Source organism: Limanda limanda, chromosome 19 (assembly GCF_963576545.1).
Source record: "Limanda limanda chromosome 19, fLimLim1.1, whole genome shotgun sequence".
Taxonomy (NCBI): Eukaryota; Metazoa; Chordata; class Actinopteri; order Pleuronectiformes; family Pleuronectidae; genus Limanda; species Limanda limanda.
The window spans coordinates 15252961-15280631 of record NC_083654.1 but is presented as its reverse complement, the minus strand read 5'-3'; the positions used below and the strand labels follow the sequence as shown (position 1 = coordinate 15280631).

The 27671-nt window shown below is 41.8% G+C and overlaps 2 protein-coding genes and 2 non-coding genes across 4 annotated transcripts in view; 3 read left to right on the top strand and 1 right to left on the bottom strand.

Annotated features, from left to right (window-relative positions):
* Positions 1 to 899: 899 nt before the first annotated feature.
* dennd3a (DENN/MADD domain containing 3a) lies at positions 900 to 19956 on the bottom strand. Its single transcript, XM_061092467.1, has 30 exons — positions 19893 to 19956; positions 16954 to 17051; positions 16621 to 16776; positions 16297 to 16432; positions 15983 to 16098; positions 15755 to 15885; positions 15552 to 15663; positions 15331 to 15450; positions 15090 to 15188; positions 14889 to 15008; positions 13991 to 14106; positions 13624 to 13779; positions 13402 to 13498; positions 13211 to 13314; positions 12873 to 13078; positions 12622 to 12781; positions 12384 to 12540; positions 11707 to 11929; positions 10204 to 10283; positions 9547 to 9726; positions 9181 to 9351; positions 8646 to 8775; positions 8270 to 8377; positions 5902 to 5999; positions 4026 to 4180; positions 3846 to 3912; positions 3566 to 3638; positions 3352 to 3470; positions 2660 to 2797; positions 900 to 2553 (listed from the first exon to the last, which is right to left on the bottom strand). Exons 2-30 carry the CDS (start codon positions 17032 to 17034, stop codon positions 2359 to 2361), a joined length of 3804 nt encoding a protein of 1267 aa, XP_060948450.1. The 5' UTR covers positions 17035 to 17051; positions 19893 to 19956; the 3' UTR covers positions 900 to 2358.
* Positions 19957 to 20759: 803 nt separating this feature from the next.
* On the top strand, positions 20760 to 20831 carry trnah-gug (transfer RNA histidin (anticodon GUG)). The gene has a single exon. It is a non-coding gene; the product is annotated as a tRNA-His (tRNA).
* Positions 20832 to 21722: 891 nt separating this feature from the next.
* trnah-gug (transfer RNA histidin (anticodon GUG)) lies at positions 21723 to 21794 on the top strand. The gene has a single exon. It is a non-coding gene; the product is annotated as a tRNA-His (tRNA).
* A 996-nt stretch (positions 21795 to 22790) lies between these two features.
* The window catches only part of ptk2aa (protein tyrosine kinase 2aa), a 55686-nt gene continuing 50805 nt past the window's right edge, over positions 22791 to 27671 (top strand). The window contains exon 1 of the mRNA XM_061092466.1: positions 22791 to 23028. The gene's annotated coding sequence lies outside the window, so the exon portion shown is untranslated. The remainder of the gene's footprint in view (positions 23029 to 27671) is intronic.

Here is a 27671-nt window from a genome sequence, read left to right as displayed (position 1 = left end):
ATAAGCTTCAGTTTAGAGCAAAAACAGCAATTGCGTTTATTCACTTAAATCCATCACTCACTTCCTGTGAGTTAGTGAATTTGAGGAAACTGATAAGTGGCATAAAACCTCTTATCTTCCGCAGCAGCTGAGGCTCGAGTGAACTCTCATGGTGAGAGATTGACAGCCGCTTTCGGCTTTTGGTAAACAAAACGACGCCTGGCACACAAACAGTCGCACAAACCTAATTGCACAAGTAGAAATATTATTTGATGAGCATGAAGGTAGGTTTCACCTTGGAGTTTATACATATACTTACTGGTTTCCTCTTCTCTGAAGTTCTGACCAGATGTTAGAAAAAATAGAAACACTGAGGCTGAAACCATACTTTTTAAGATCTAATTGAAAAAAACTGTTATTCTGCTGAGTATATAATTAATGTAATATTTAGTTAAGCTTTTTTCACTATCAATTCTACTGCAGGTAGGGTTAGGGTTGACATTAGGAGTTGTGATCTGTTTATCTCAACTTCATAAACACTTGCCTGCCACTTTAACCTGTCTAAATATGTGGCGCCCTCTTTCGGTCAACTGAAAGAAATGCACAACAGTAGTGATAATATGATAATTTGCTTAGACGCAATACAATTTCAAGACCTATTAATTTGTCATATTTCAAAAATGCTCAGCCTGAATTTACTACCTGGCGCAGACAGTGGTTCCCAACCTGTTGAATAACCTGTTTTCGTGAGTTTCCCAAGAAAGAAGCAACGATCAATGTGTGATAAGCACATAAAGAAAAATATGTACAATAGAAAAAGTACTGCTTTCTCATCCTGTGATGGCTGCAAGTCACCTCTGGTGGAAAATAAAGACAAACTCCACACATCCTTTAAATAGTGTATTGAACTTTTTCACTGTTGCTTTAAAAAACACCTTGCTGACAATCTTGGAGAATATATATATTGTGCAGTTTCATACAGTCATACAAAAATCCAGTTGGAAAAAATATATATATAAATACATTGGTTTTGTTGCAGAGTTTCGTTTACAAAAGAGTATGTGTCACATTTATGTTCAACAGTTATACACACTGTAGAGATTTATTAGTTGAACCTTTGATCGAACCTCAGGTGTCTCCCAAGTGTTTCATTGCTCAAATCCCACTGGTAATGTTTTGATAAAAAAAGTTACAAAAAAAGAAAGTGCACCTTCTGTATAAAGTAAAGTTACAGAAAGTTAAAGTAAAAGTAAGAAAAATAATTTTCTCCGTATGTGAAGAATCAATAACATCAGTCTGTCTGGTTTCACTTTGTTAATACAAGTAACACTAACACTGTAAATAACACTAACTTCTACAGCACATAAATAGATATTTAACATGTGTTTTATGGCTTGTTTCTTTCCTTAGAATTATAAATATCTGCATTAACTGTTTTAAAACCGGAAACTTGGGTTTGTTTGCAATTGTTTCTGACAAGGACCTTCATATCCTCGTTGTGAGACAAAAACCTTCCTGGTTAAAACAGATCAAACTATATTTGTAAAGAAAATGTAGCAACTTTAAAAGCAAGGTAAATTATATTAGGCGTATACCGTTTGGGATTGGTCCTTGCTTTGTGTTTTTAAATCGCTGACAGACTCCAGTTGTTGCAGGACGTATTCAAGTTCCTCTGAGACACACCTCACTGGATATCACATGTCGGTGGTGTGTCACGAGTCCCAGCTCTGTATCTGCTTTCACCCTGTTTCTCCATCACTCTCCACTGTGTGTTTTCCATCAAAGGATAACTTCCATCATAATAAGCTTCCCCACAGCGACGGCTCACTCTCCAGTTTTATTCGCAGGGTAGTTTGAGCTGCGGGAATCGGCTCAAAGACACAGCTGGAGGCTCGGCTCAGTCACACGATGTTCCCACGTAACACTAGTGTGATTAAACTCACAATAAACAGGGATCAGCATTACATAATGCATGGGAGGAGCAGAATATAAATACAAAAAAATGTATAAACCTTCGGTGAAGTGAAGCAATTTGGAGTAAAAGTACAAACCCGGCAGAACTTGTCTGCATCCACTTTACTTTTTTCAGTCTTCATTCGTCCTTCATATTCCGGTAAAATCGGTAATGTCAGCATTTCACCACTTCATAGCAGGCAGGAGCTCAGCCGCTCAGCTGGTGACGCTTAATGTAAACTTCACATGACGACCATGTGACTCCTTCACATCTCTGTGACGCAGTTGCAGGTCGAGGTTGTGAATTTGATTCCCCTCCTGTTACTTGGCCCTTTGTATTTGTTCCCACAGACTCTCAACCCGGGATCCTTCGAACGAGTCTCAGAACAGAGTTACTTTGTCCATTTTCCAGTCCGTAGACCTCGCCTACTCCACCTTCCAGATTGCGATCTTCCCGTCATGTTTGCCGGCACCGCTGAGGACGTAGCGGTCCTCGGCGGAGCAGAGCGCCGTCACCTTGTCGCTGTGACCGTGAAGCTCCTTCAGGACCACTCGGCGCTCCGTGTCCAGGATGTAGATCTTTCCTTTGGTGGAGCTGCGGCCGACACCACCCACCCACACCTGGAGGGGATAATAAGTCACATAGAGTGGTTTTATTCCACGTCACTGCTCTTGTTATAATGCATGAAAAGGAATTTGTGTTTGTGTATGAGTTCTGTATAATAACCTGATTTTTCACTTTAATCATGCAGTAACATCCAGTGCAGTCCTGTAGCACCACACGGTGGAACGGTTTGGTAGGTTCCTTCATACACCAGATACACACTTCTCCAGAGTCAACGCACACACTCCAGAGCTCCTCCCTCTGACACATACAACAGAAACACACATCACACTCAAACATGAGTCACAAGTGCTTAAAAAAAATACAGAGCAACAGAAAGGGAAAGATCAGAGACTGTAAAGATGGACGACATGCTCCAAAAAGTGAAGCCAAGGCGTCTTGATCACCCCCTGGTGGCTGGCTGCAAAACAGCTCATAATCCCTGCCTCCTCCATGTAAGTGGATAGGACATTTGCCACATTAAAAAGTCAGAGTGCCTAAACTAAATACTGATGGATGTTCAGAGGTTCATTTTTTCCATTAAGTTTGGGTTCAATTAGTCATGATTGACAGCTGAGGCTGCCTCATGATTGGTCGAGCATGTCTCTCGGTGGGACCTCACTACTTTGCGACTTCCTCTGATTGCTACTGCGCAGATTCTGGCTCCAAATCATGTCATCGGCACAAGATCATGGATCGTGGGAGGAAGTGGGGACACGGCGCCCATCTTTTTATACGGTCTATGATTAAGGTAATCATGTGTGTGTGTGTGTGTGTGTGTGTGTGTGTGTTTGTGTTTTTTGTGTGTGTGTCACCTCAGTTAACAGCAGTAAAGAGCTGAATGTAAGTGTAGCTCCTTTTTGTTGCTCCGGCAGATTCAGACGATGCTTCAATGAGCCGTTCCTCCACACCTCCATTATACTGTCTCTGGAGCCTGGAGAGAGAGAGAGAGAGACAGACGGACATGATTGGGTTACTCAGCTTTCAGATTTCGACTTTAACACATTAACGTGCAGGTGTGAAACTTACAGCACCACAGCTTCCCGTTCCAGCCGGTGACAGACACCAGTCGATCACAGGAGAGGCGGAAGTGTCTCTTCACCTGAGTGGTTTCAAAATGGAAAAACTCAATGAACCAGAAACAAATCTGCAACTTCAGTGAGGAAAGCGTCAAACAGCAGTGAGTGAAAGTTAAGATAAATTTAAAAGTTGATGATTAAATTAGCAAACTGAATCACATAGTATGACCTTTTGACCTTTCAGAACAATACATAGAAAATTACAAATGACATGTTGGTTTCAAACTGACTTGTAGTGTTGATACGTCCCACACCATCACTGTTCCCTCTGCACTGCAGGAGTACGCCACCTTCTGGCTGAAGAACAAAGTACAGTGGTACTTTTTAACACTTTACATGTCCCTTTGACCTTGAATGGATTTGTACATTGATAAATCCTAAGGTTACACACGTGTGTGTGTGTGTGTTACCTGTATTTGTCCGTGTCCAGCGCCAGTCCCGTGACCTCCCCCCTGTGTTCAGTCAGCTGTCTGTTACACACCATGGCCACCATGCTGATGATGTAGATAACAGAGTCCTCGGAGCCCATCCACACCTGATCCTTGTCAACTCCCAGCATGCAGTTCTGAAAGGAAAACACACACTTTACCGTTCTGGAGTCACACGGACGCAGAGAAGAGAAAACCGAAGATTCTCCAGGTTCAACAGTAACACAACACGTCTGGATGAGTAATAGAAAGTTTACAGTAGTAACACTAGTTTCCTTTAGATTGAGTTGAGTTGTTCAAACCTAATTAGCTGATCAAGTTTTTATTCAGACTAAAACTATTTGCTGGTTCCGGCCTCTAAACTGAAGCTGGTTTCTGCTTTTCTTTATCTTATTTGTGAACAATTCTTAAAGTGTTTCATGTATATTGTCTTGGTCACTTTAATATTCCCTTGCTTTATATTTCTATATATCTTTTATCTCTCTGTTCTATCAACTATTTTCATAAAAGCCAAATAAGCCTCTTCTATAAATGCTGTGGTACTTGCATCAGACGGCTGTTTTCAATTTGTCCATGTCTCTGTCCCTATCAGATAAACCAGGAATGAATGATTGAATACATCAATAAATAACTAAGATGATAGTGAATGGATTACTTTGAAATTCAGTTAATGGTGTCAAACATTTTTGTATCCACAACCACTAGGGAAAATATTTTAGCGTAGATGTAAAGTTATATCCAACCTCTCCACTAGGTGGCGCATTGTTCCTAGAAACTACAAAACCTACTGTCCTTTTCAACAATTCAACTAATATCAACGTCTTCATTTACTCTCCATCAGTTGTTACTTTCAGCCTTCGTGCTTCAAGTAGCTACTGTTGTAAATGCCCAACTGTGGCAGAGCCTGTGCAAATATGATGGTGGACTCCAGGGAAAGCACCCACTCTCCCTGTATCTTTCTCACACACAGATAACTTAACGTTCTTCATGTGACTGTGACCTGCATGCTTGTGGTGCAGCTCAGTGATTAGCACAGTCCTGAGAAGGGCCTCAAAAACTTTACACTCGTCCTTAACCTCGTTTAGGCAGAACGTTCACCTACAGGAGCTTTAAGACGCTGCTGAGAACTTCCACTTGTTTACGTTTTCTCAGGAATGCTGTAGGAGGAATGTAGAAGTGTAATGTAAAATAATAAACTGTGGTATACTCCCTGTGTTTGAAAAGCCTTTAGATAACACCGGCGCTGTTTGAAATGAAGCAACGGGGGGAAAAGGTAAACTATTTTGATTCTGCACTACTGCTGATAAAAAGGCTTTTTGTTTCTCTCTGTATTTTACAGATAAAGGTAAAGATTTGTGAAAAACTATTATTTATCCTTTTAAAAAGAAAACTATATGCATATATATGTGCGAGCAAGCAGGCAAATAAATAATTTGTTACATGCAGACGTGGAGTTCAACCTACACACGTGTTCACTGTGTAGTAAAATAGGGGTGTAGTGGTGTTGTTATTGTATAGCATTCACAGTTTGCACACCACTAACTCCACCAAGGGAAATGTCTGTCTCTTTATCTGCTGAAATCTCCCCTGCTGTGTCGTTTGGTGCTGGCCAGGAGGCACAGGGCTTTTTTAAAATCAAAACAAGAGCCAGTGGACTCTAGAAATGAACTGATGAGAGTGAGTTTGTTACCGAAGATGACCTTGAACATATAAGTAGTTGTTTCATCCACTGATAATAAAATTAAAAAAAAGATTATTGCACATTTAACGCTCTTTTACCAGTTCTTCTTAAATTGTTTTTTATTTAAGAACCAAGGTTTTTTTAATTTAAGAACTACACTATGGATGCTTTTCTTACCAGTTTTGCATTGCCAACTTGGCAGGTGTGTGTGAGGGACCAGCTGGAGGCATCGAATACCATCACCTTCCCTCCGCTCACAGACACCCACAACTGACCTGAAAACACACACACACACACACACAAACACATTATATATATTTCTCAAAACATTATCGCAAACAACAGCTAAGAGTGTTTAACTTAACTTTACCAGTGACTTACTATTGAATCAGTTTACAAAAAGATTGATCAAATTATGTTAAACCCATTTTGTAAAACCCTGACAGCGAAAAGAAACAACCTCTGTGACTGGAGCTTTTGAAATGTCAGGAACCTCCCAGGAGAGAGGAGTCAACGGTTTGAATGGAAACACTTCATGTTGCAGCGTGACTCCACCCAGGCTTCACCTAACGGTCAGATTTCCTCTAACGGACCCATCGCTATTTTAAAAGCAAGGCTGGCGAAAACAAAGAGAGTAACATCCTGTAATTTAGAGAAGAGTCACAGGGTGATAGTGGGACAAGGAAAGTAAAAGACTGACCTCAGGAGTGGGGCTCTGGACGCAAAAAGTTAAAGAGAGAAGGGAATGGAGAGGAGCGAGGGGGGGGGGAGGAGTGAGGTGGCCTTGTGCCACTAATTCAAGTCAGTGACCTATATCCACACTCGAGGGAAAGAGGGGAGAGTCAGAGGGAGGCAGCGAGAGGCAGGGAGGGAGGATCTGAATAGACAGATTTGTTCTTTTCACCGAGAGAAATCCCAAAGAGCTGAGGACTATAGAAGAACTGAGCAGAGTCTGTACATATGTGGATCACAGAGAATGAGTGTGTTAGTGCCGGGGGTCAGTCTGCCACCAGCCGGGCATTTAAGTGGCCCCAGATGGTCGGTCCGCTGAAGGGCTTTGTGGTAAGATGCTTCCTGCCAAATAATGCTCCAGTCTGCCAGCCATTGTCAAATTAAAGGGAAGGGGAACGGTAGTAAAAAAGTGTTATTTTCAGGAGCAAGGTAATTTAAAGGCATCATTAACTGTGTTGAAAAGTTCCTTTGACTGTATATAAAGATATCCAAGATTCGATCGACGCCATATTGCGACATGAGGTTATTCGCTGCCAGAGAATTTGCAGCAGCGATTGTGGGGTGGAGTCGCAGTTGCATCCAGGTGCCAGAAATACACATGCTCGACCAATTGCGAGTGAGTCTCAGCTGTCAATCATGACGTTTCACCTGGTTTATGACAAATACTGAAACTAGCCACCAGGGGGCAATTGAGAGTCTTCGGCTTCACTTTTAGGGAGCGCTGTCATGTCGTCCATCTTTATATATAGTTGATCCTACAAATCTCTGAGGCTCATCAGGGCTAATAAAACACAAATCTTTTCATCAGATATATAAATATTTGTATTCATTCAGTTGCCCCCCCATGCCAAGTGTGGGAGTATATTTTCTCAACCTGCTTATTTGGGTTATTTCCTAATTTGTCACCAATCTATGTCGTTAAATTGAGCAACAAGTGGAACTTTATGGTTTATAAGTAACTACAAAATCCTTTAATTCTCAAGGTGACTTTGACTGTTCACGCACATGCTGCTCTATGACCCTCACGGTAACATGGATTATTGTTTGCCTGACAATGTTAAATATTTTACTGATGAAAGAGGATGTAGTCATTTTACTACCAAATTATTAAAAAACAAGAAAAACTGCAGTTAGCTATTGTTAAATTGTTATTTTCTTAGTGTCAGGAGTTTGTATATTTGCTTTACCGTCCTACAACAAAATAGATTTTGTAGGTTATATATTAACAGCTTCATAAATTCATAATTGTGGACGGAAGGGTAGGAAGATTCGTCGGCACAGAAGAGGAGCAAAGTCACAACACAATCTTTAAGAAACTAAGTTTCCTAGTTGAAACAGTTTTATCATATTGTACGGTAAAGATCTAATAGACAGTAGCTAATGCGGCTCAATGTGTAACTCAGGATATCTTTGCTGATTACATGTCCAAAGCTTTAGTGGATTTATTACTGTTTCCCCTCAGAGAGAAAGTGAAAGCATCACCCGTTACTGACACGTTAACATTCGGACCCTCACTCGTCCTGTGTGTCAAATGACTTCCCAGCTCCCACTGGAAAGGCTAAACTTTCTATTAATGGCTCTTCCCACAGCAACCTTGAGAAAAAGCCTCCCTCTATGTAATTCTAAAATACTACCCAACTTCCTTTTTGTTGTTTTCCTGTGAAGGAGAGCAGAGGAGGAAGTGTCGGAGAAACTTTACGTAGCAGTTTTATGATCATCTGCCTCTTTACATTCAAACAAAACAGGCTGCATGGTGCTCAGAATGCACGTGTGAGTGTGTGAGTGTGTGTGTGTGTGTGTGTGTGTAGTGTACCTAGTGTGTATAAAAGTACGTCCACAGGCTGAGGCGCAGCGAGCTCCAGCGAGGGGTTTATTTTGTGCTTTAGCGTCTCTGCAGTCGTCTTGGGAACCATCATGGGGACTGAAAATACACAAAGGAGAAGTCACTGACCTTTACCTGGTGGTGACGGCACAAACTCTAAAAGCCCAGAAGAGAAAAAAAAATCTACAAACTTCTGCTGAGTTATTAAGAGTCACATTAAGTTTCCAAAGTGTTCCAAAGTGTTTTACTAAGCAAATAGCATTAAATAGAGTCAGTAACCAAAGCAATTTAATAACAAACTGAATGAAACAACACTTCAGATTGTAAAAATCAAAGCCAACTGTAATGAGCAGCATCTTTCCTCTACCTTCCGTCTTGATGCGGTCGAAGTGAGCCAGCTTAGAAGCAGCATAGATAGCTTTACTGCTCTGAAGGCTGCCCACCACTGCATCCATTAACAAGGCGTTGGTCAGAGCCTGCTGCATGTACTGAGGATCCTGGAGGAACATTCACAGTTACTACAAACTGAACAAATTCATATATATAATATAACAACATAAACTGTTCCTATACCGGAAATAAGGGGAATTGAGAGAGAAGATGTAAATGAGAGTAAAAAAGAGACAGAAGTGAGAGACACAGATTATGACAACATCTGGTTTCATGGCGTTTATGGTGATGTACGCCTCGTTGAATTTCAACCACACCCACAGGTCACTGAAGTTCACACACACACTAACTGATTTCTACATAGAGGCACTGTGTGAGTAATAAACACACATCTAATTACTTTCTGTTCTCATGCATTTATTCCACTTCATTCAAATCCTTGCTTCTCCCTCACACTGACACTCCCTCATACCAGACACACACAGACACACTCTTTTCAATTCAAACTTCACCTTGTGCTGATCAGCCATGTTGCGTCCGGCCCACATCTCTTTGACCATCAGGTTCCAGAGCTCCGTCTCCGTTTTCAGGTTGGCTTCGAACGCCTCCTTCCTGCCCCGAACGCGCAGCTTCAGGCTGGGGATCCGCAGGAGCAGAAAGGGAGCCGAGGACACCTTCACCTCCTGAGGAGAGAGAGGAGATAAAGACAAGACATGTGGATCAACAACACAGGATCAATATCCTAAAAGGATTCTGACCTTTTGAAGCTTTTAGTCCTGATGAAATTGCAATTCTGTTTCATGACGTTAATCCGATATGTGAATACCAAGAAAACCTTCTTTAAAACGACCCCATCTCCATCCTCCCTCTTGTCTCACCTCCAAATCTCGGTACTGTGCCACCTCAACGTATCCCGGCCGTCCCTCGGTGAGCAGGAAGAGCCGGCGTTGGGTCATGGCGATCTTGCCCACACCGCGGCTCGTCTTGACCGAGGAGGACAGCTTGAAGACGCACTCGCTGGGCTCAATGTGCTCCAACACAGATGCTGGTAAACACACCTGACAATCACATTAGATACGAGTCAGCAGTGTGGAATCTGGAGTTTCTGCTGATTCATCCTGGTCTCAGACCATGTGACATCAACAGCTACAGTATGCAGATGCTGGTTTTCTTTTGAACCAAGCCCCGGCAGCATTTCATCGATCACTGCAGCGTCAACTCAAGAGAATCGATTTTTATTAAAGATAGTTGTTAGTAGTATTTACTATCACATATGAGAAGGAATCTTCAAATCTGAGGTATCAAGTCAGAGGCAGCATGTCAGGGATTTCTGCTTGAAAGTCATTTTCTAATGACTACTAGTATAATTCCTTCAGCCTTAAACACAGTTAAAAAAGCTTTTCATTTTCACTTATGATAGATGATGTTGATATTCTATCTGAAAACATGTCTTACGATGTATATTACTAGTCTTCAATAGATATTGTCTGAGACATTATACTGTTATTTAGAAGGAAAACATAGATACTACCGACCTCCTGTGCTTCAGCCTCAGTTTCCTTCCAGATGGTGTAAAACACGCTGAACAACTCTGGGCCGACCTGCTTCTGATGACCTGCAGCAAACACACACTCAGAAATGTGAATATCCTGTGTCAGCAAAGGCTGAAAACATGTAAGACAAACGTTTCACAGTTTATTTTAACCCTCATTTTCCAAGATGGTTGACTGTGCCACACACACACACACGCACACATGTGGTGGCTGACCGAGCCAACTTTATCTCATTCCATGCAGTCATATCTGCCAGCAGTGTGAGTGGTTGGGGGGGGGTTGACATCCCAACTGTATTACAACAATGACTGGATACAGTACAAAGTCTGAGCACTCACACACTCACACAACATACAGACACAGGCCTCTGTTAATGACCACGAGAAGCAGTAAAGTCACATTTCAGCCACATTTTTTTTTCTGGCTCATATGAGGTCACTGGGAAATACAATCAGTTAATCTTTGAGTCCAAGCGACAATTGTTAAGTATTTGAACAGATTTTGCAAAAGGCAGACTTGAGATATCATGTTCAAAATACCTTGACCTTTGACCTTTCATCCCTCTAATCTAATCAGTTCATTTGCACCAAATTTGACGAAATTCCCTCAAGGCTTTTTGAGATGTATTCTTCACAAAAATAGAATGGACATACAGAGTACATGAAACCATAACGCCTCTGACCACAAGCTGTCAAAGGCACAGAGGCTTAAAGAAGTTGTATTTGTGGTACTATGTGGATACCAGTACATATTCAGTTGATTCTATCTCATAATAAACCAGGGCCGGTCGGTAAGGGGAAACTGAACCAATGTGGAGGACATGATAAGCTCCCAGTGCAACGTTAAATTCCTGCTTTCCAGGTCATGACTCCGGTGAAAACATCAGCTTCTGGAAAAATATGTGAGTTCCCCTTTTCTCACAGTTTCCTTCCGCTCCTAACTTCTTATCTTACATTAAAAACAAATGTCTTTATATCTCACTATTTAGCTGCCACACTCATTAGCAAATTTTCCGCTTTGCCTTTACTAACATGATCAATCTGAGATTGGAGGAATGTTGTCAGGTCACATTCAGGTCACTGCACCTCCGAGAGTGGCTGCTCAACAACGTCTGAACCGAGGCTCAAATCCACAGACCTCTTCATGACATGTTTGAAATTCAAATCCAAATGCAATGCAAAACAGTGGAAGCCCAGGTACCGGACAGACAAGGTAAGGTATGTGGGGATCATGGTTTGCAAGTGCCGTTAAATGCCCACTGGAGCCCTGGTTACACCGACAACAGCAGAGAGGCCTGCACGACACGACCTCTTTCTTCAGGAAGCGGTGAGGGAATGATTAACCCAAGGAATAAATGTTTGCCTGGAAAAAGGATGAAGGAGGGTGCAGCTGAATACTTACGTGCATGAGTGTGTGTGTGTGTGTGTGTGTATGTGCGTGTGTGTGTGCTGAGACGAGCTGTACAAAGCAACCCGTGCGACTCACCAACAGTTAGAGCATCGAAGAGCCTGAGAATGGTCCCGTGGTCTTTTACGATCCCAGACTCCTGCACACATTTCACAAACTCCTCCAGCTGCATGTATTTCTTCGGCAGCTTGAAGCGCTTCACGGCATCTTCCTCGTGGCCGTTGCCGTGACTCGCTTGTTCCCGCTCCTGGTCCCTCTTGACCCGGCTGATGAGCCGCTTGAGCTCAGGACGCCTGTCAGCCTGTAGAGAGATTAATAATTTTAGCTCCTTCTAGAATACTATATCTGTAGACAGTTTATATCACATCTGAGAAATGTTATCATCCAACAGCAGTACTATGATTGAATAATCAGTATCCAACATATATTGAGAGCTTAAAAACTGAGTCATTGATAATTTGAATACACCCACAGTCATTCATCTGGAGAGAAGTAGTTTTTTATTAGGTTAATTGACCAACTTTGGAAAGTTGTTGTTCAATGTATTAAGTGATTCATTTTAAGTTCATTTTAAGTTTAAGTTTCACTTTCAGTTAAAGACGAAAAGAGAACAACTAAACAGTCCGTGACCAATGTTCTCATTTAATATGTGTCTCTGAACTAAATTAGAAATACTCTTCCTTGGATTCACTTCCCTTTATTACATGCACTCACAGTGCAATAGGACATAGTGTCACCTTTCATGACGGACTGACCTGTAACCGCTCAGCCTCCGGCAGGGAGTCCACCAGCGACTTCACCATCTGGGAGGGGAAGATCTCTGAGTCCGTCTTGTAGAGACTCTGGAAGTCCTCCAGTGCATCCAGACGCTTGTTCGAAACAGTGTTCACCAAACCTCGCAGGTAGTGGTACCTGGAACAAAGACATATAGTTGTCAGTCAGAGTCATTCTGTTAACTTGAGATATTCATATTTGATATTTTATTTTTTCCACCTTGCCAGAAGAGCAGATTCCTCGGGTGGTGTTGCGTTAATAGCCTTCCCCAGGGAACCCACCATGTCCGAATAATAGTTCTGCACGTAATGATAGGCCAAAGGAGGGGGGAACTCTGGGAGACGGAAAACCTTCACTGCTTTCTGAGGAAGCTTCAACCCTGGAATACAAATAAATCAAATTAGTAAAGAATTCACTCCTTATTCACTCTCTACGCTTTATCTTTCTCCTTTTCCTCCGATGGCACTGACCGATATCAGGGGTCATCCTCCTGAACGAGGCTGGCCGGCTGATGCTGATGGCGGTCATAGAGTCGCTGGCGGGTTGCTCCAGGTTGGGCAGGCTGGCTCCGAGCCGCTTGCTCAGTCGGTCGCTGGGGCTGGCGTAGCTGCTGTAGCCGGTCCTGGACAGGTCAGACATGGGAGGGCGACGAGGAGTGTCCGTCATTGCACGATTCCTGGAGAGACAGCGTGAAAGGCCAGATGTTGAGGTAACGATTGGTATACGCAGGAGGGAATAATGATGATGTTTAAATAGGTTGAATTATGTCTGTCATTATATCATACATGATGTAACTCCGGCATCATACCTGTGACCATTGTTACGCGTGTTCTGCTCCATGCGGCTGAAAGTGTCCCGCTTCCTGTTCAGCCTGTCTCGCAGGAATGAGTGGAAGATATGCGTTTCTAAAACCTGCGGACGGCAACAAAGAGAAACGTGCAGCATGTGTCAGCGTGAGTGTGTCAGTGTGCGTCTGCCTGTGCAAATGTGTGCACGTACCTTCTTGTAAAAGCTCTGATCTGCTGGCTCCCTGGTCCTCAGAAACTCCTCACTGTTAAAAACTCTGTGTTCGTGGTTTAAAAAGTCCTGAACGTCTCTGACAGAGCGACAAACGAGAGCAGACAGACAGAGGTACATTTAGACAGACAACATAATAGGCCGGGTGACGAAAACAACTTTATTCTAGTCTCATTAACCCGGTGACACTCGCAGAGCTCTCACCTGAAAATGTTGACCACGAGCTCCAGGGCGATGTTTTGTATCTGTGAGTTCAGTCGTCTCTGCCAGTCTCTGCGTTGGCACCGCAGGGCATTGGCATCGGTGCCCACTCCGAGGTGACACAGCTCCAAGTCATAATGAAGCTGGAGACACTCGGCCCTGTAAATACAGACAACAAGTCTGTCAGACCTATGTAGTTTAGTGTGGCCTGAAATGACTTAGCCTCGTTCCCCTTTTAATTTGATTTAGCAGGTATTTATAGAGTAGATTTAATTCAAACTGCAAATCCACTGCAGGATCACTCAAGTATATAAATCAACTGTGCTGTCGTGTGTGTGTGTGTGTGTGTCTGTGTGTGTGTGTGTGTTACCGTGATATGAAGCTCTCAGCTGCAGACAAAGGGACGGCTGGGAGGTCGATGGTTTCCGAACCCGAAGACTGGATGATGCCATCGTCAACATTCACCAGGATGAGGTCCTCCGTCTCCTATACAGTAGAATAAATACACACACACACATTCTCTACTGTTGTAGGTACAATGGGCACAATTCATTTCTACACAGAGTGACTTTGTGTCACTGACAGGCAGCTACTGTTAAATATGTGAAACAATGTTTCTGTCGGACTCTGAATGAGCACAAATACAGAGGAGAATAGACATCTATTGTTAAATACTGTGAAAAACATTCAAAAATACATAAAGAAATGAATAAATGACTCAATGGTATATGAATAAATCTAGAAATAAACAATCAAGTAAATGAATGACTTTCGAAATGTATGAATAAATAAGTAAATATACAAATAAATGTAACATTTTTCATTAAATTTTTTTTGAATGCATGTTATTTACTTGTTCTTAAGTTGTTTAGGCAGATTTGGCTTCTACAGTTCAACCAATACAATTTATATATTGATAATTGATCACCCTTTTGAAAAAGAACTTATAATTTGTTTAATGTCACTAAACAAGCACAGATGTTTTAGGGCAGAGTTGAAGAAATATTTGTTTATCTAGTAATTAATCCTGGTTGTGATAATTGTTGTATTGGTTAAGCAATGTATTCAGTTAAATAAACAACGCAAGAACATGACCATTATACATCCTCCCTAATAAAGGGAAAACCAACAGTTCTGAAATTAGTTTAATATCATCTTAAACAAAAATAATCAACATTGCTTCCATCATCTTGGGTGAGAAAAGCAAATGGGCCAGAAAAAAAAGAAGAATAAAGCCTGAACATAGAAAGTAACAGTGGTAAACTCACGGCAGCAACCTCCTCAAAGTGACTGATGTGACAGCCCATCAGGAAGGCAGTGGGCGCCATGAGGAAGTCCAGCATTCCTCCGGACAGGACAGGAACATAGGGCTGCTGCCAGCACAGAGGCTGAGAGAGAAAGGAAGGAAAGGAAAGTTTTATAATGTTGCGATCTGTATTTACAAGACGTAATGTCCCTGTGACACTGACCTGCAGGTACAGCAGAAGACTCTCAGCAACCAGAGTGAGTCGAGCCCAGTCTGATGAGAATAAGACCAGCCGCTGCTCCTGAAGAAGACACGACAGCACCTGGAGAGGAGAGCGTAACTAAACTCAATATTTGTTTCTCATTTAACAATTAAACTGAAATTACTTGTCACAGGACCCATTATTTCATTAATTCATATTTTACCCTTTTTCTGCTGTGACACTCTGTAGATTTGTGAATTACCTGGAGGAGCGTTGTGTGCGTGAAGCAGAGGAAAGGTAGATGCAGGTCGATGTCGATAACAGGGCTGTCCTGATCCTCCCTGGATGGAAGAACCACCTGAAGAGGACGGAGGCTGAAGGACTGACACACACACACACACACACACACACACACACACACGTTACTATAAAGACGAAGCAAAGACAAAAAGCTAATGTCAAGGTTAGTGAGTGTTTTCTGACCACGTGCAGTTGACCAGGAGGTGGTAAAGGGACCAGTGACAATTTGGCGGAAAACTCCTTGATGGTCTCCTCGATGTCCGCTTGTCTTGCAGGCCGCAACTGGACCAGGAGACTGAGAGGAGGAGGTGAGAGACACAGAGACGGGGTTAAAGTTGAACATAAAACAAAGGTCAGGTTATCCATCATCTAACGGAAGTTGTTACCAGGACAAGCATTCTCTCAGGGCGTTGTAGTAGGGGAACTTGGAGATGATGCACACAGCGAAGGGAGCGTAGAGACGACTCTTCGATGAAGTCCATCGGTGGCCATTCTGGACAGCGCTTTCCTGACAGGACTGACAGAGCAATGGGATCATCTGTCTGCATTTACTGGATTCACTGTGATTCTCTTCTAAGTGTTCTTCGCGCTGTGAGAGTGTGATGTGTTAGTACCTGTACGGCTCTGTAGTACTGCACAACGACTCCGTGGGTTCGGTTCCCAAACAAGTCGGTAAAAACCAGGAAGTGGTAACTGTCTTCCTTCTGCTCATTGGCTAACTGAAGACCACCTTTGACAATTAAGAGAAAGATGGGCAAGGTTACAAGACAGAGCAGAGCCAGAGTCACGTGTTGTAAATAAACAAGCTGGATTTATGTAGAAGCTCTGATATGGGAGACAACAAAACAACAACATGTGGATGCCCCAGATCAGCCAAAGACTATCATTCAAAGTACTAAGATATAGCACCATGTTGTGTACACTATACCAGGGAAGCACAGGTGCGGCAGAGCGATGAGGTCCAGATCCTTGGGAACACTGATGTCCTCGGTCGCTGACGACACTTCGGAACGATTGGCTGTATCTCCGTTAGACGATGTCTCCGCAACACGATCTCTCCTCTTCTGCAGAAAACAAAAACGATTAAAAAAAAACTGGGTCAGACTGTACAAAGATGACTCAGCTGGTGGGATCACGCCTCACAAAACAGAAAGTACAATTTATTTCCCAAAAATATCAACTTTCTAAACTGTCCTAAAACTCACCTTTAACAAAATAATTTAGCATTTCAAAATACAAACAATGAGTTTACCTTCTTGATGAAGCTCCTCCTCCTCTGGACGCGGCTGAACGCCGGACCAATCGCCTGGTTGGAGTTGGTCTCCTTGGTAACAAAGGGCGGGGCATGGACTTGCAGTACCTCCGCGTCCAGCAGGGGGGGTTCCTTTAGCTTATTCTGCTGATGAAGCTGCGACAAAGTTTGGAAATATTTTATTGTGTGATTCATGAAATACAGAAGAGCTTCATTAACCAGAATCCAGTGCAATCATAAAGGCCCCTTTATATGTTTTTGTACACTTTGTATGTCTACTTGAATGTGACAGTGTGTACATGAGTTTTCTTCCGTCTTTGTGGACGTCCATACCTGGTAAATGTCTCTGAGTTTATCACTTGGGGCCCCGAGCACCAAACAGGCCTCCAGCAGTCCAGACGGGAGCTCTGCCATCACACCCAGCACACACACTGCGAGAAACACACATAACATTACAACTTTGAGTGATGCAACAAAAACAAAAAATCAGGAAGACCTTTGTCGACAGTCGTGGCCAAAGAGGAAATGTTGCAAATTGATGAACAACAAACAACAGTTTCACCAATGGCAAAGTTACTGGATCATCACAAAACAGACCTTTTCATCTGGTAATATTTGACCTGGACTGTTTCGCACACACTGGGAATGTCACATTATTCAGCTCAATGTACTGTGATCACTCATCTTTGTTATAGTTACAGAGAGCCACTTGTAAAGTAACATGAGGACAAGAGGCTGCGGTAAAGGTCAGTGTATTTTGACCATGAATCACAACAGATTCCTAAAACCAGACGCTGATCCCACACACACCCACACTTCTCTTTTCTCACTACCTCCTGCACATGTACACACCATTCTCATGTGCACACAAAGCAGATGTTAGGTCTGGTGCAAACGTCAGCAGCATCAACTGAGTGAACCGAGAGGGAAACGGTGAAGCAGAACCTGGTGGATACAGATGATTTGTGGTTTCCACAGCTCCGGGTTAATTTTGATCACTCAACTGTAATATTGCTTATGTCCTTTTTTCAAAGAAGACAAAGTGATCCTGCTTTGGCTGATTTTAGGAAAGATTTGCATGAAACTGGGTGGAAGGATATGGCACAAGTCAGGGAAAAAACCTATTCAATCCAGATTTTATGGATCAAAAAAGGGTATTTTCATTAATTTGCATTCATACGACTGAACGAAGCTGCAGAGAACCACAGTCTTCTCACAGAAGTAACCCTGCAGTACACTTGCATAATTATACTCATCCTCTGGTATCATCAATACAGCATGGAGCTCTAAGTCCATATCAACATACCTGGCCACTGCATCTGTATCTGTGGGCCAACACATCAAAGAGTAAACATCTGACTTGCATTAGTTGCAGCCGCAGACTGAACCCAAGAAACACCAGTGTTAGCTTGCCCTTTCTCTCTCAACTTCCCTCTTCTTTTCTCTCATCACACCTCCCTGGATACTGCCCATCAACCGCTTCTCCACTTTTCTCTTTTATCCTATATTTGTTGTCATTTTTTGGCCCCCGACTTTGCCCTTTTCTCTTCTTCCTTCACCTTCGACCCACTTGCTTTCTTTCTCTCTGTCTCTTTCTCTTTGTCTTCAGGCCATTCCGGCCTCTGAGTAACTACCCTGCTGTGTCACGGAAACACAACACACACATTTAAGTCATCTATTCCCCGAAAACCCCTCATTTTGTAAACCAAGTGTACGTGTGTGTATGTGCGTGTGAATGGAAGTTGTTTTGCTCTGCTCATAAACTCAGAAGAGTCCGACATCAGAGCGGCTCTAGAACCATCTTACTCATGCAAACTATTGCAAACAGACACACACTCAAATATCTAATGAAATCCAGATGTCGTGAAAGTGATGAGGCACACAAAGAGGAAAACAGAGAGAATCCATCAAGAATTTGTGCCTTTTGTTGTAAGATCAGTGCTTCTGCTTCGTTCTACAGAGATTCTGAGTAATGAGAAGAGGAAAAGTGGAAGAACTCCTCCATCAGTAAACCCAATAATAATAGAGTTGAGCTTTGAGGAGGTAACCCCATGCTGAGGCTTCCAGAGGCTGCACAGGGACCTTTAACAAACAAGTTTGGCTTCATAGCTCAGGGAGGAGGCAGCTTTTGAAGTAGTCGACTCAAGAAGAAGTTAATGCTACAGTTACTGGCAAGTGTGTGTTTTATGTAACTGAAATGCCTAAAGGAAGGAGACTGCTGATGTTATTGTTAGATGTTATTACAATTAATGTGCTTACACAGAAGATTAAGTGTTTCTAGGAGTTCACAGACGTGACGCTGGTGTCACAGTGAACTTGAAACTCTACCATCGAATTGGAAATCAGAATTTACATATTGGCACCGCTCAATGGAAACACGTGGGAAAGTTGCTGCTGACTCATTATTGTTCTTTGTAATGGCATTGTTCACATGAGGCTGTCGTTTCTAGATGGACCAGTGAGCAATGTTAGAATATGTAAACACATTCCTCCTATATCATGCACGATACTGCTCTGAAACCATCAGGTGTCTTTCTTAATTAAATCCAAGTGAATTCATGAACCCACACGGAAAAACGCACAAATCAATTAGGTTTGTTCAGATTAGAATCATACTTACACATTGATAACTTCAAGTTGTAAACACCAATTGATTTGTGTACTACCAATGGAAGTTAAGTTGGTTAACAATTAAGTTTATAAACCTTTGCACTTCAACTGTCTCCTTCCACAAACTAGTTTCTATCATAATTCCATTGTTTTGGCAGGAAAAGCAGTAGAGACTGAGCAGCATGTGGTTAATGTGAGGAGACGATTACCTCTGATTTATCATGTGTACACTCTGCAGTTTATTAAGTATAATAAAAGCATATATATGTTTCATGCACATGAATTATCCATATTTATATATATATTTGTGTTATATATATCAAATAGGTGATTTTATATAATTCAGGTTGTATATAGATGAAAATTATCTTATATATTTACAGTATTTTGCTGTTGTTTAACGGGCTCTTTCCCTATCAGATAAATAAAACACCTTGGTGAGTGTAGGATTTATTTAAAAAAAAAAACCGAGTCAGCTTAATTTGAACAAACTCACTCAACGTTAAGGTGAGAAAACTAACGAATGCTATTCACCAACGCAGATAACGATGAGAACATGAATTGAATCCATATTGACAACGTGCATTGAGGGGAAACTAGACCTCGTTGAGACCAGTCGAGCCAGATTCTTGCAACAAGTTTAAAAAGAAGCACAGACCGACCTGAAGTCACGCTATCATGTCCCTTCCACAGGTGAGAAGTCCCAGCAGCTCCCACCTGTTGTCATCGACCTCCTGGACCTGAAGTCTCCAGCTCTGAATAACTGCCTTTCACCTAAAGTCTCTGTCCACCGGCACTGATTCAACACACGCACACACACAGAGACACACACTGTCAAACTGCCCGCAGCATCACTTCCTGTGTGACACGTTTCAAAGTAAAACCCCACTCTCAGGTCTGGGTCCCAAAAGAGCTCCTATGGCGCCATCTCCTGGGGGCTGAGTGTAGAGACATGGACCCGAAAGTGAAGCCCGCAGCGTCTTGACAGCCCCCTGGTGGCTGGTTTAGAGGATAAAACTACGCCTCCTCCTTGATGGTGAATGGAGCTAAACAGAAAAAGTTAAAGTACAAATTCAACATATTCTTCTTCAAGATGGTTTCTGTAATTTTAAGTATTTTTCTACCCCCCAGTCGGAAGATGCAACTGGAACTCCCCCCTGAGCTTTAAAATTAGAATGTTATATTACTTATACTATTAACTTTCGGTCATGCCAGCCTATTATTATTATTTGTTTATTTTAATTTCGACAATTACTTTATTCACTTATACTTATATCGTATATTTTGCTGTGTTAATATTCATAGTTCCTTTTTTCCACGTGTTTGTAAACTGTTGAGTGTCGAATGAAGTTTTTAAAAAAGAGAGTGAGACAGATCACAGGATTCATGCAAATGTTTCATCAAGGAAGTTATACCTATTTTATCATTTTGCAGTTTTACTATAGATTGAACTCAGAAACGCCTGTTTCGGATCTGTAGGAATTGATTGTGGCTGTTACACCAAGGTCTTGCACACAAATGTACAGCCAGCCGTGATCGTATAGAGGTTAGTACTCTGCGTTGTGGCCGCAGCAACCCCGGTTCGAATCCGGGTCACGGCAGCAATTTTCTAGAAATTACATAACAAACTGAGCTGTACGGTGAAGCAGTAATCTTTACAAAAAAAGAATTCAACATATATTCTATGCTTACGCTAAAGTAAAAGTACAGATATCATATCTTACACTTACATGGCTAATTTGATTCCCTCTGTAATTAATAGAGAACATAATGGATAATTACTGTGAAGTGGTTTTACAGTTTTTTTTTAACTGTGGCGGCAGACCTGTATCCCCACCACAGAGAGGCCCCAGGACCAAACTCCAAAGGCCCTAGCCTTTTGGAAGCTATGGAGGGATGACTAAAATAATTTATATTTCTTCCACGACATAGAGAAAAAACAATACAAGCCTGCAGGTTAGAGTATAGGGGCTGTATAAAAATCCATACCCTCAGGAAATGCAAACATACTGCGATTGTGACTTGTGACCACCAGGTGTCAGCCTTGAGCCCGTAAAGAGGGAATGCGCCAAAAGCACATGGTGTGGCATTGTTTTATATATATATCGATTATATAAATGCAATAGTGTTAAGCTGTATGTATTCTGTTTACATTGTACATTACTTTCTCATAGTTTATTTTTTTTATTTACGTATTTATAACTTTTCCTGAGCATTTATTTTTTATCTTATTTTATATAAATACTTTCCAAATCGAAATCATGACCTAGGATATTTTATTTCTTATTCTTCACAGTTCCACCTGTCAACATTTTTTGGGGATAGAACACATTGATTGTGTTTTTCCAACGTTACAACTTTAAAAAGCATGAAGACAGAAGTCTGAAGAAAAGAACTTCCAGGGAATGAATGAACTATAATGTCAGTGACGAGGGGGAGGGGCAGAGACTCACTTGATATGTGTGAGTGGCATTCTTCATCCCAGGTGGCCAGCCGTGATCGTATAGTGGTTAGTACTCTGCGTTGTGGCCGCAGCAACCCCGGTTCGAATCCGGGTCACGGCACTTCCTTTTGGCAGGATGTACCCAAAGTGAAATGAGATGGTGAACTAACCTTCCTACAACACACACCTCGTACTTTACAACTCAGACATGTGAGGGTTAATACACTGTAGTCATAGATTGTGTTGATATTTGTTGGTGAAAATCAAGTGTTCAGTAAAAACTGAGGTGCTTGTGTGGTCCACAATATTTTGTGCAGCTTTTTAATCCTCTGTGGTCATTTCACATCTCTAACTACTATTTACTATGTGGATTTAGATTATCAATACAAAAATTAAGCCATTAAAAAAAAAAAAAAATCCATCCAGCAACATATCAAATAATACATTTCTAGCTATAGATCGAACCCATTAATGCACCACTAATTAAGTTCAAATAATATATTCCTTCATCAATCCCACAATGGGGAAATTTGTAATATTACAGCAGCACGAGTCACAAATAGGCACCAGTTATAATAACTAACATGTGATACTTAAGTGTGAAGAAATATCCAGAACATATGAACATATGAATGTAATAAATACGAATATATACAGTCAGTGTAAAAACAAGACACATGTGCAGTGTGAGAATATGTACAGTGAATGAATTCCACATGGACTCTTGTATTGAACAGGCAGAATGAATACTGCACAGGGTTACAATCCAATGATATAAAACACATTACTGTACTTTACTGTACGTTTTATTACTGTTTTTTGAGGGTACTGCTATTGAAACTTTGATGCATGACTTCAACTTGTAATACATCAAAGTTCTGAGTATATTTCCTCCATCATGTGAGTTTATCTAATCGAGACAAGAGTAAACTTTGACTTAATGGTGTATAATTAAGTTGTAATAGCATGTAAAGTGTAAACACGTCCATTCATTCATGGGTTTCCTGCTGCAAGGAGCTCCAGGGAGTGTGTGTGTGCGTGTGTGTGAGTGAGTGTGTGTGTGTGAGCAGCAGCCATATTGGAATGCTGGATAGGGAGAGAGAGAGGGAGAGGGAGAGATAGAGAGAGGGAGGAGAAGCAGGAACAGTCGACGGGAGAGAGGGAGAGAGGAGGCGGGGAGAGGGTGAGCCAGACGGGGCGAAGTGAAACAACTCGGACCGTTAACGACCCCCAGCCTCCACGACCCTTCTACCGGACTATCCACCGACTGGTCCCCGCTTGCCAGGTCGCCAAAGTCGGCAGGAAGCTGCCCGGACGTCCCCCCCCCCCTCCACCTCCACTGGAACAAGTCGGCGGTGAGTGATGTGTGTGTTTTGCGGGACTACCCCACGAGCTGAACGGTGAAGAAAAGTGTGTGTGAGCCGCCGTTTCCTTCACTTTTTAAAAAAACTAAAAAACCAAAAGAGCTAATTTGACCGTTCGCTAATTTGAACGGGACAACATCCGGAGAAGTTCGCTCCAGCTCCAGCCGCGGCGTTGGGGCACTTTTCCTTTTTGGTAAGTTGGGGAGAAAAGGAGCAAGGCACCGTCACAGTCACATGGAGTCAATGTGGAGCTAAACCAAGGGAAACCGGACTAATCCACAGTTTCAGCCCAAATCTGCCTCCTCAGGCGTTCGATTTCCCTCTGGATCATACCCGGAGTTTACCTGCATGTGTCCGAGCTCTTCACCTTATATCGCAACCACCCAGTTAGGTTTAGTTTTCCTCTTATTCGATTCAGATGTGGATGCTTCATTGACCCAGTTATGTTGGGTTTTTTACCACCTGAGTGTGCTAAGTAGTTTGGTTTTTGTTAGTAGTTGATCAGGTGTTTTTTTAACTGTACAGAATTTGACATATCTACACATTTAATCAATCTATTGATGAAATAATCAATGAGCCAATCTGCAGGAAGTTGATCAGCAACTTGATTGAGTATTAATTGTTTACTTCAAAGTCTTTAGTTAAGACTTGGAGATATGGAGATGATATCGATTATGATCACGATTAATGTCAAATTATTATTTCTATTTAATAGAAATGGTAAGGATCACATGAGCATTCTATCCGTCTATATCAGACTTTCTATCTGTGCAAATTATGTTGCGGTAGTTTATGTTTCATTTTTTACCGCCCATTCCTTTGTTTATTCCACCAAAAAGTGCCTAATTTTGGCTTTGTCTAGGAATCAAATCAAGCATATGTTAATTGTCTTTAATATATGGGTGGGTTTGTACAGTTTGAAGTCCTCAAATTTGCATTTCGGAGCTTTGTTATCGAGTAAGTGATTATTGTAATGAATGAATCCATGGAAAACACAAGCATATGATGCCTGTGATATCTGTGATAAGCAGAAATAGTCAGGGAAGTTCATTCATATTCTCTTTCATGTTGCAGCCTCATGAGGTTTGGTTAAACACATTTTCCGCCTTAATGATCTCCTATTTGTGAACAAATTTCATATATTGATAATTGGACTCAAACAAGATTCAATGTGCTTTTCAAATACTGAAAAAAAACATGGTGCTCTATATTCTGCATATTGCAAAGTGTGTTAAAGGGCTGAGGTGCGGAGCCCTTTCTCCCTCCACTTCATATTCCACATGCAAGAAAATGCTAATGAATTGCAGTATCCTGAGGCAGCTGATGCTTCAGACTTGCAGTGTACTAATAAGAGCACACTTTGAATATTTGAATTCTGTGGACGTGCTGCACCTAAACCTGAAGTCAGTACACTGATGAGATCTATGATTATTTCTTGAAAACTAAACTTTCTTAGAGGATGTGGTGTGAAATTTAGATGCACTTGTACAATTTGGTATTCTGCAGGTAATGATTTCTAAGATGTCGTTATCAAACCCTTCCACACAGAAATGTGACTGAGTCTTTTACAGTTCAACATTGAATTATTACAAATAACTCTTAATAAAAAGAAAACACAGACAACCAAATATAGAAACTCAAATACAAAATTATCATATTTTTAATGTTATATTCAAACATAAATACAAATCTTTTCAGAATTGTTTATTCTGAACAATCAAACATAACCCTCAATACAAAATATTTCTGTGAAAGGTACTTATTGACCAACCAAGGTATTGGACAGATACATTTCAAACACTGAAGGTTTACTGACAGTTATTTGTCCTGAAATCATCCAGGCTCTCATTTCCTCAAACAAGCTAAATATGATAATAGCAGTTAAGTAACCATCTACTGTTGAAAATGAATTCTAATCATCTGAAAAACAGCTGTTCTGTTGAGAAGAAAGTCTTCACCAGACACGTCTTCTAACAGCACATCAATCCAGAGTGTTAATGTCTCACATGTTGGTCGATCAAAACACAAACGCTCCAAACGCTGTCATCTGTAAAACTGAATCTGCTCGCCTATTAATTTAAATGTAATTGGCTGGAAGAGACAATCACAGAGCAAACCAGCAAACAAGCCCCCCCCCCCTGCTCATCCACTTGATGAGCTCGTGCTTATTTCCACTCCGGCTGCGTTCATAAGGTCACCTTGACCGAGTGTGACGCCACATGAGAAGCAGTCTTTGTACGGGCAGCGTTCACTTCCTGTGGATGTTTTTATGCAGATGATCTTTGTGTTTGTAGAGATAAAGATGATCTGATTGTGAAAAACACTGAACTTCATCCAATTCATGTGCTTTCGAGCCACATTGTGCAGCTTCAGTCTACTCAATTGGCATCACAGGACCAAAATGAATGTCGTGTAATCCATTATATCTCCAGCAGAAACGTATCATTATGGAGTGAAAGAAGTTGTTTTGCTTCATTTTCAGACACGCATCACATGTATCTGGGATATTCCTCAACACCGACCCTCTGCTTTAGTTTTAGATAGAGGTCAGTTTGGAGAAATACAAATGTCACAGAGAATCAATAGCTACACCTTTCTGGCTCGACACTTCCTGTGGCTAATATGAGTGTAGCAGTAGTGTGTGTGAGTTTGACTCTGCTGAGTGAGGTCTTCTTTGGGAAGGTGTGGACGTTTTGGCCGCTCGCTGCGACCTCAAATGTCTGTTTGACGGTTAAAAGCATTCAGGTTAGATTCCGGTTAAAGGTTCGGCTTTGGCATTCGGTTATGATGATTACGGTTAAGGTAAGGGGCAAGGGCACGCATTACGTCAATGAGTGTCCTTACAAAGATAGAGGTGTGTGTGTGTGTTTGTGTGTGTAAATTGCAGAGCAGTGCAGGAGGGCCTGTATTTATAGAAACACTTGACTACACTCAGAAATCCTGCAGGAGCCGTCCACTACTTTGCAGACACCTCCACTGTTTTGCCTCTTTCGTTCCTGCAAATTTCCTCTCTGTTTTAGTTAATTTTTCACATTTTTATTAAATGCAAAACTCTGCTATGTATTGCTCTAAGGTTTTCTCGTCACTCTGGAAAGACAAGCACACAGCGACAGAGAAAAAACTGTAGAGAAAGACCCAAGGGTAACAAAGCCAGCAGTCTAGTGTGAGTAGATTCCAGTATGTGGTGGGACTCTAATAACTCTAACTAGTGGTAACAATCTATGCAGATACATACTGTGTGGTGTGTGTGTGGAGGTATGTAGAGGGCCTGAATAAGTGTGTGTGTGTGTTCCCTTACTGAATATTTGTCTCTGTCAGGAATTCATGATACCAAATCAAGTAATTTGTCCCGGGGGGAAAGAATTACTCTGTACTTGTTTCTTTGCAGTCTGAGCATTTTTTAAAGGAATTGCTTGCTCCTTTCCAAGCATCGAATGAAACACAGCGGCACTTTTTACCTACTGTGTAAATATTTGCAGCTGTGAGGACATCCAAGCTGTTTTTCTCAAATCCTGCACCAATGTATGAATGCTTTTTGCCAACTCACCTCAGGAAGGAAAATGGCATGAATGAACAGTTGACCAGGACAACTAAGGTTCTATGTTTCGCACAGCCAACTTAATTTGGAAGTATGGTGAGCGTGTGTGTGTGTGTGTGTGAGAGTTGGGGCAAGTGCTGGCATGTAGAGTGTTTGATCGTTTATGTCCTAAGCCCATAAATTTAACTTCTTTCTTCTGTAGAGCTTATTTTCTTGTATCCTCCTGCCTGTGGTTTCAGCTGTGAAGAAGCCGCAGCTGTGTGTGTGTGTGAGAGAGAGAGACACACACACACACACACACAGCGTTTACCGACAGGAGACTGAATAAGGGTCCATTCCTTTTGCTTCTGGATTGGTTGCATTCAGGAAGTAGCCCCCACACACCCTCCCATAGATGGACACACACACACACACACACACACACACACACACACATACACACACACACAAACACACACACACTACACAGAGAGAGAGAGAGAGCACTTACTGTACATCCTCAAACATGCTGCGTCCCTCAGGAGCTGAAAGGAAAACGCCTTCTTCCTCTCAGAAGCAGCAGTGTTACTCAAGCCTAAGTGTTTATGTGTGTGTTTGTTGTGTTCACGTCTTTCTGTGGTTGTGTGGACACATTTATTAGTCTCACCAGTTGCAAAGGCAGTTTAATGGTTTAATTACTGATATGGGTTAGGTTTAGGAGTAGGGGTAGGGCAAGACATTTAGTTGTGATGGTTAAGATTCGGGCAAAGGGCTACCAAATTAATTACAGCAACTGGTGTCCTCACAACTGCAGAAAGTCCCAACATTCTTTGCATGCTTGCTTATGTGTCCTGAACTGTGATAATAACTGTGTTTACCCAAGATGAGTAAACATTTTCATGGCTTTTGCCGTTTGAAAATCTCTTTCTACTGCTTAAAAGCTGGATTAGCAATATGTGTGCGTGTCCTTGTGGTCTTTGTTATAAACACACCTTATTGCATTAATATTTATTTTGTCACAGGGACCTTTCATTGACATAAAAGAGTACCATGCAGTAAAGTAATCTGATTTTAAAGTATGGGCTCTGTAATCGATATTGGCAGATACCATGATTGG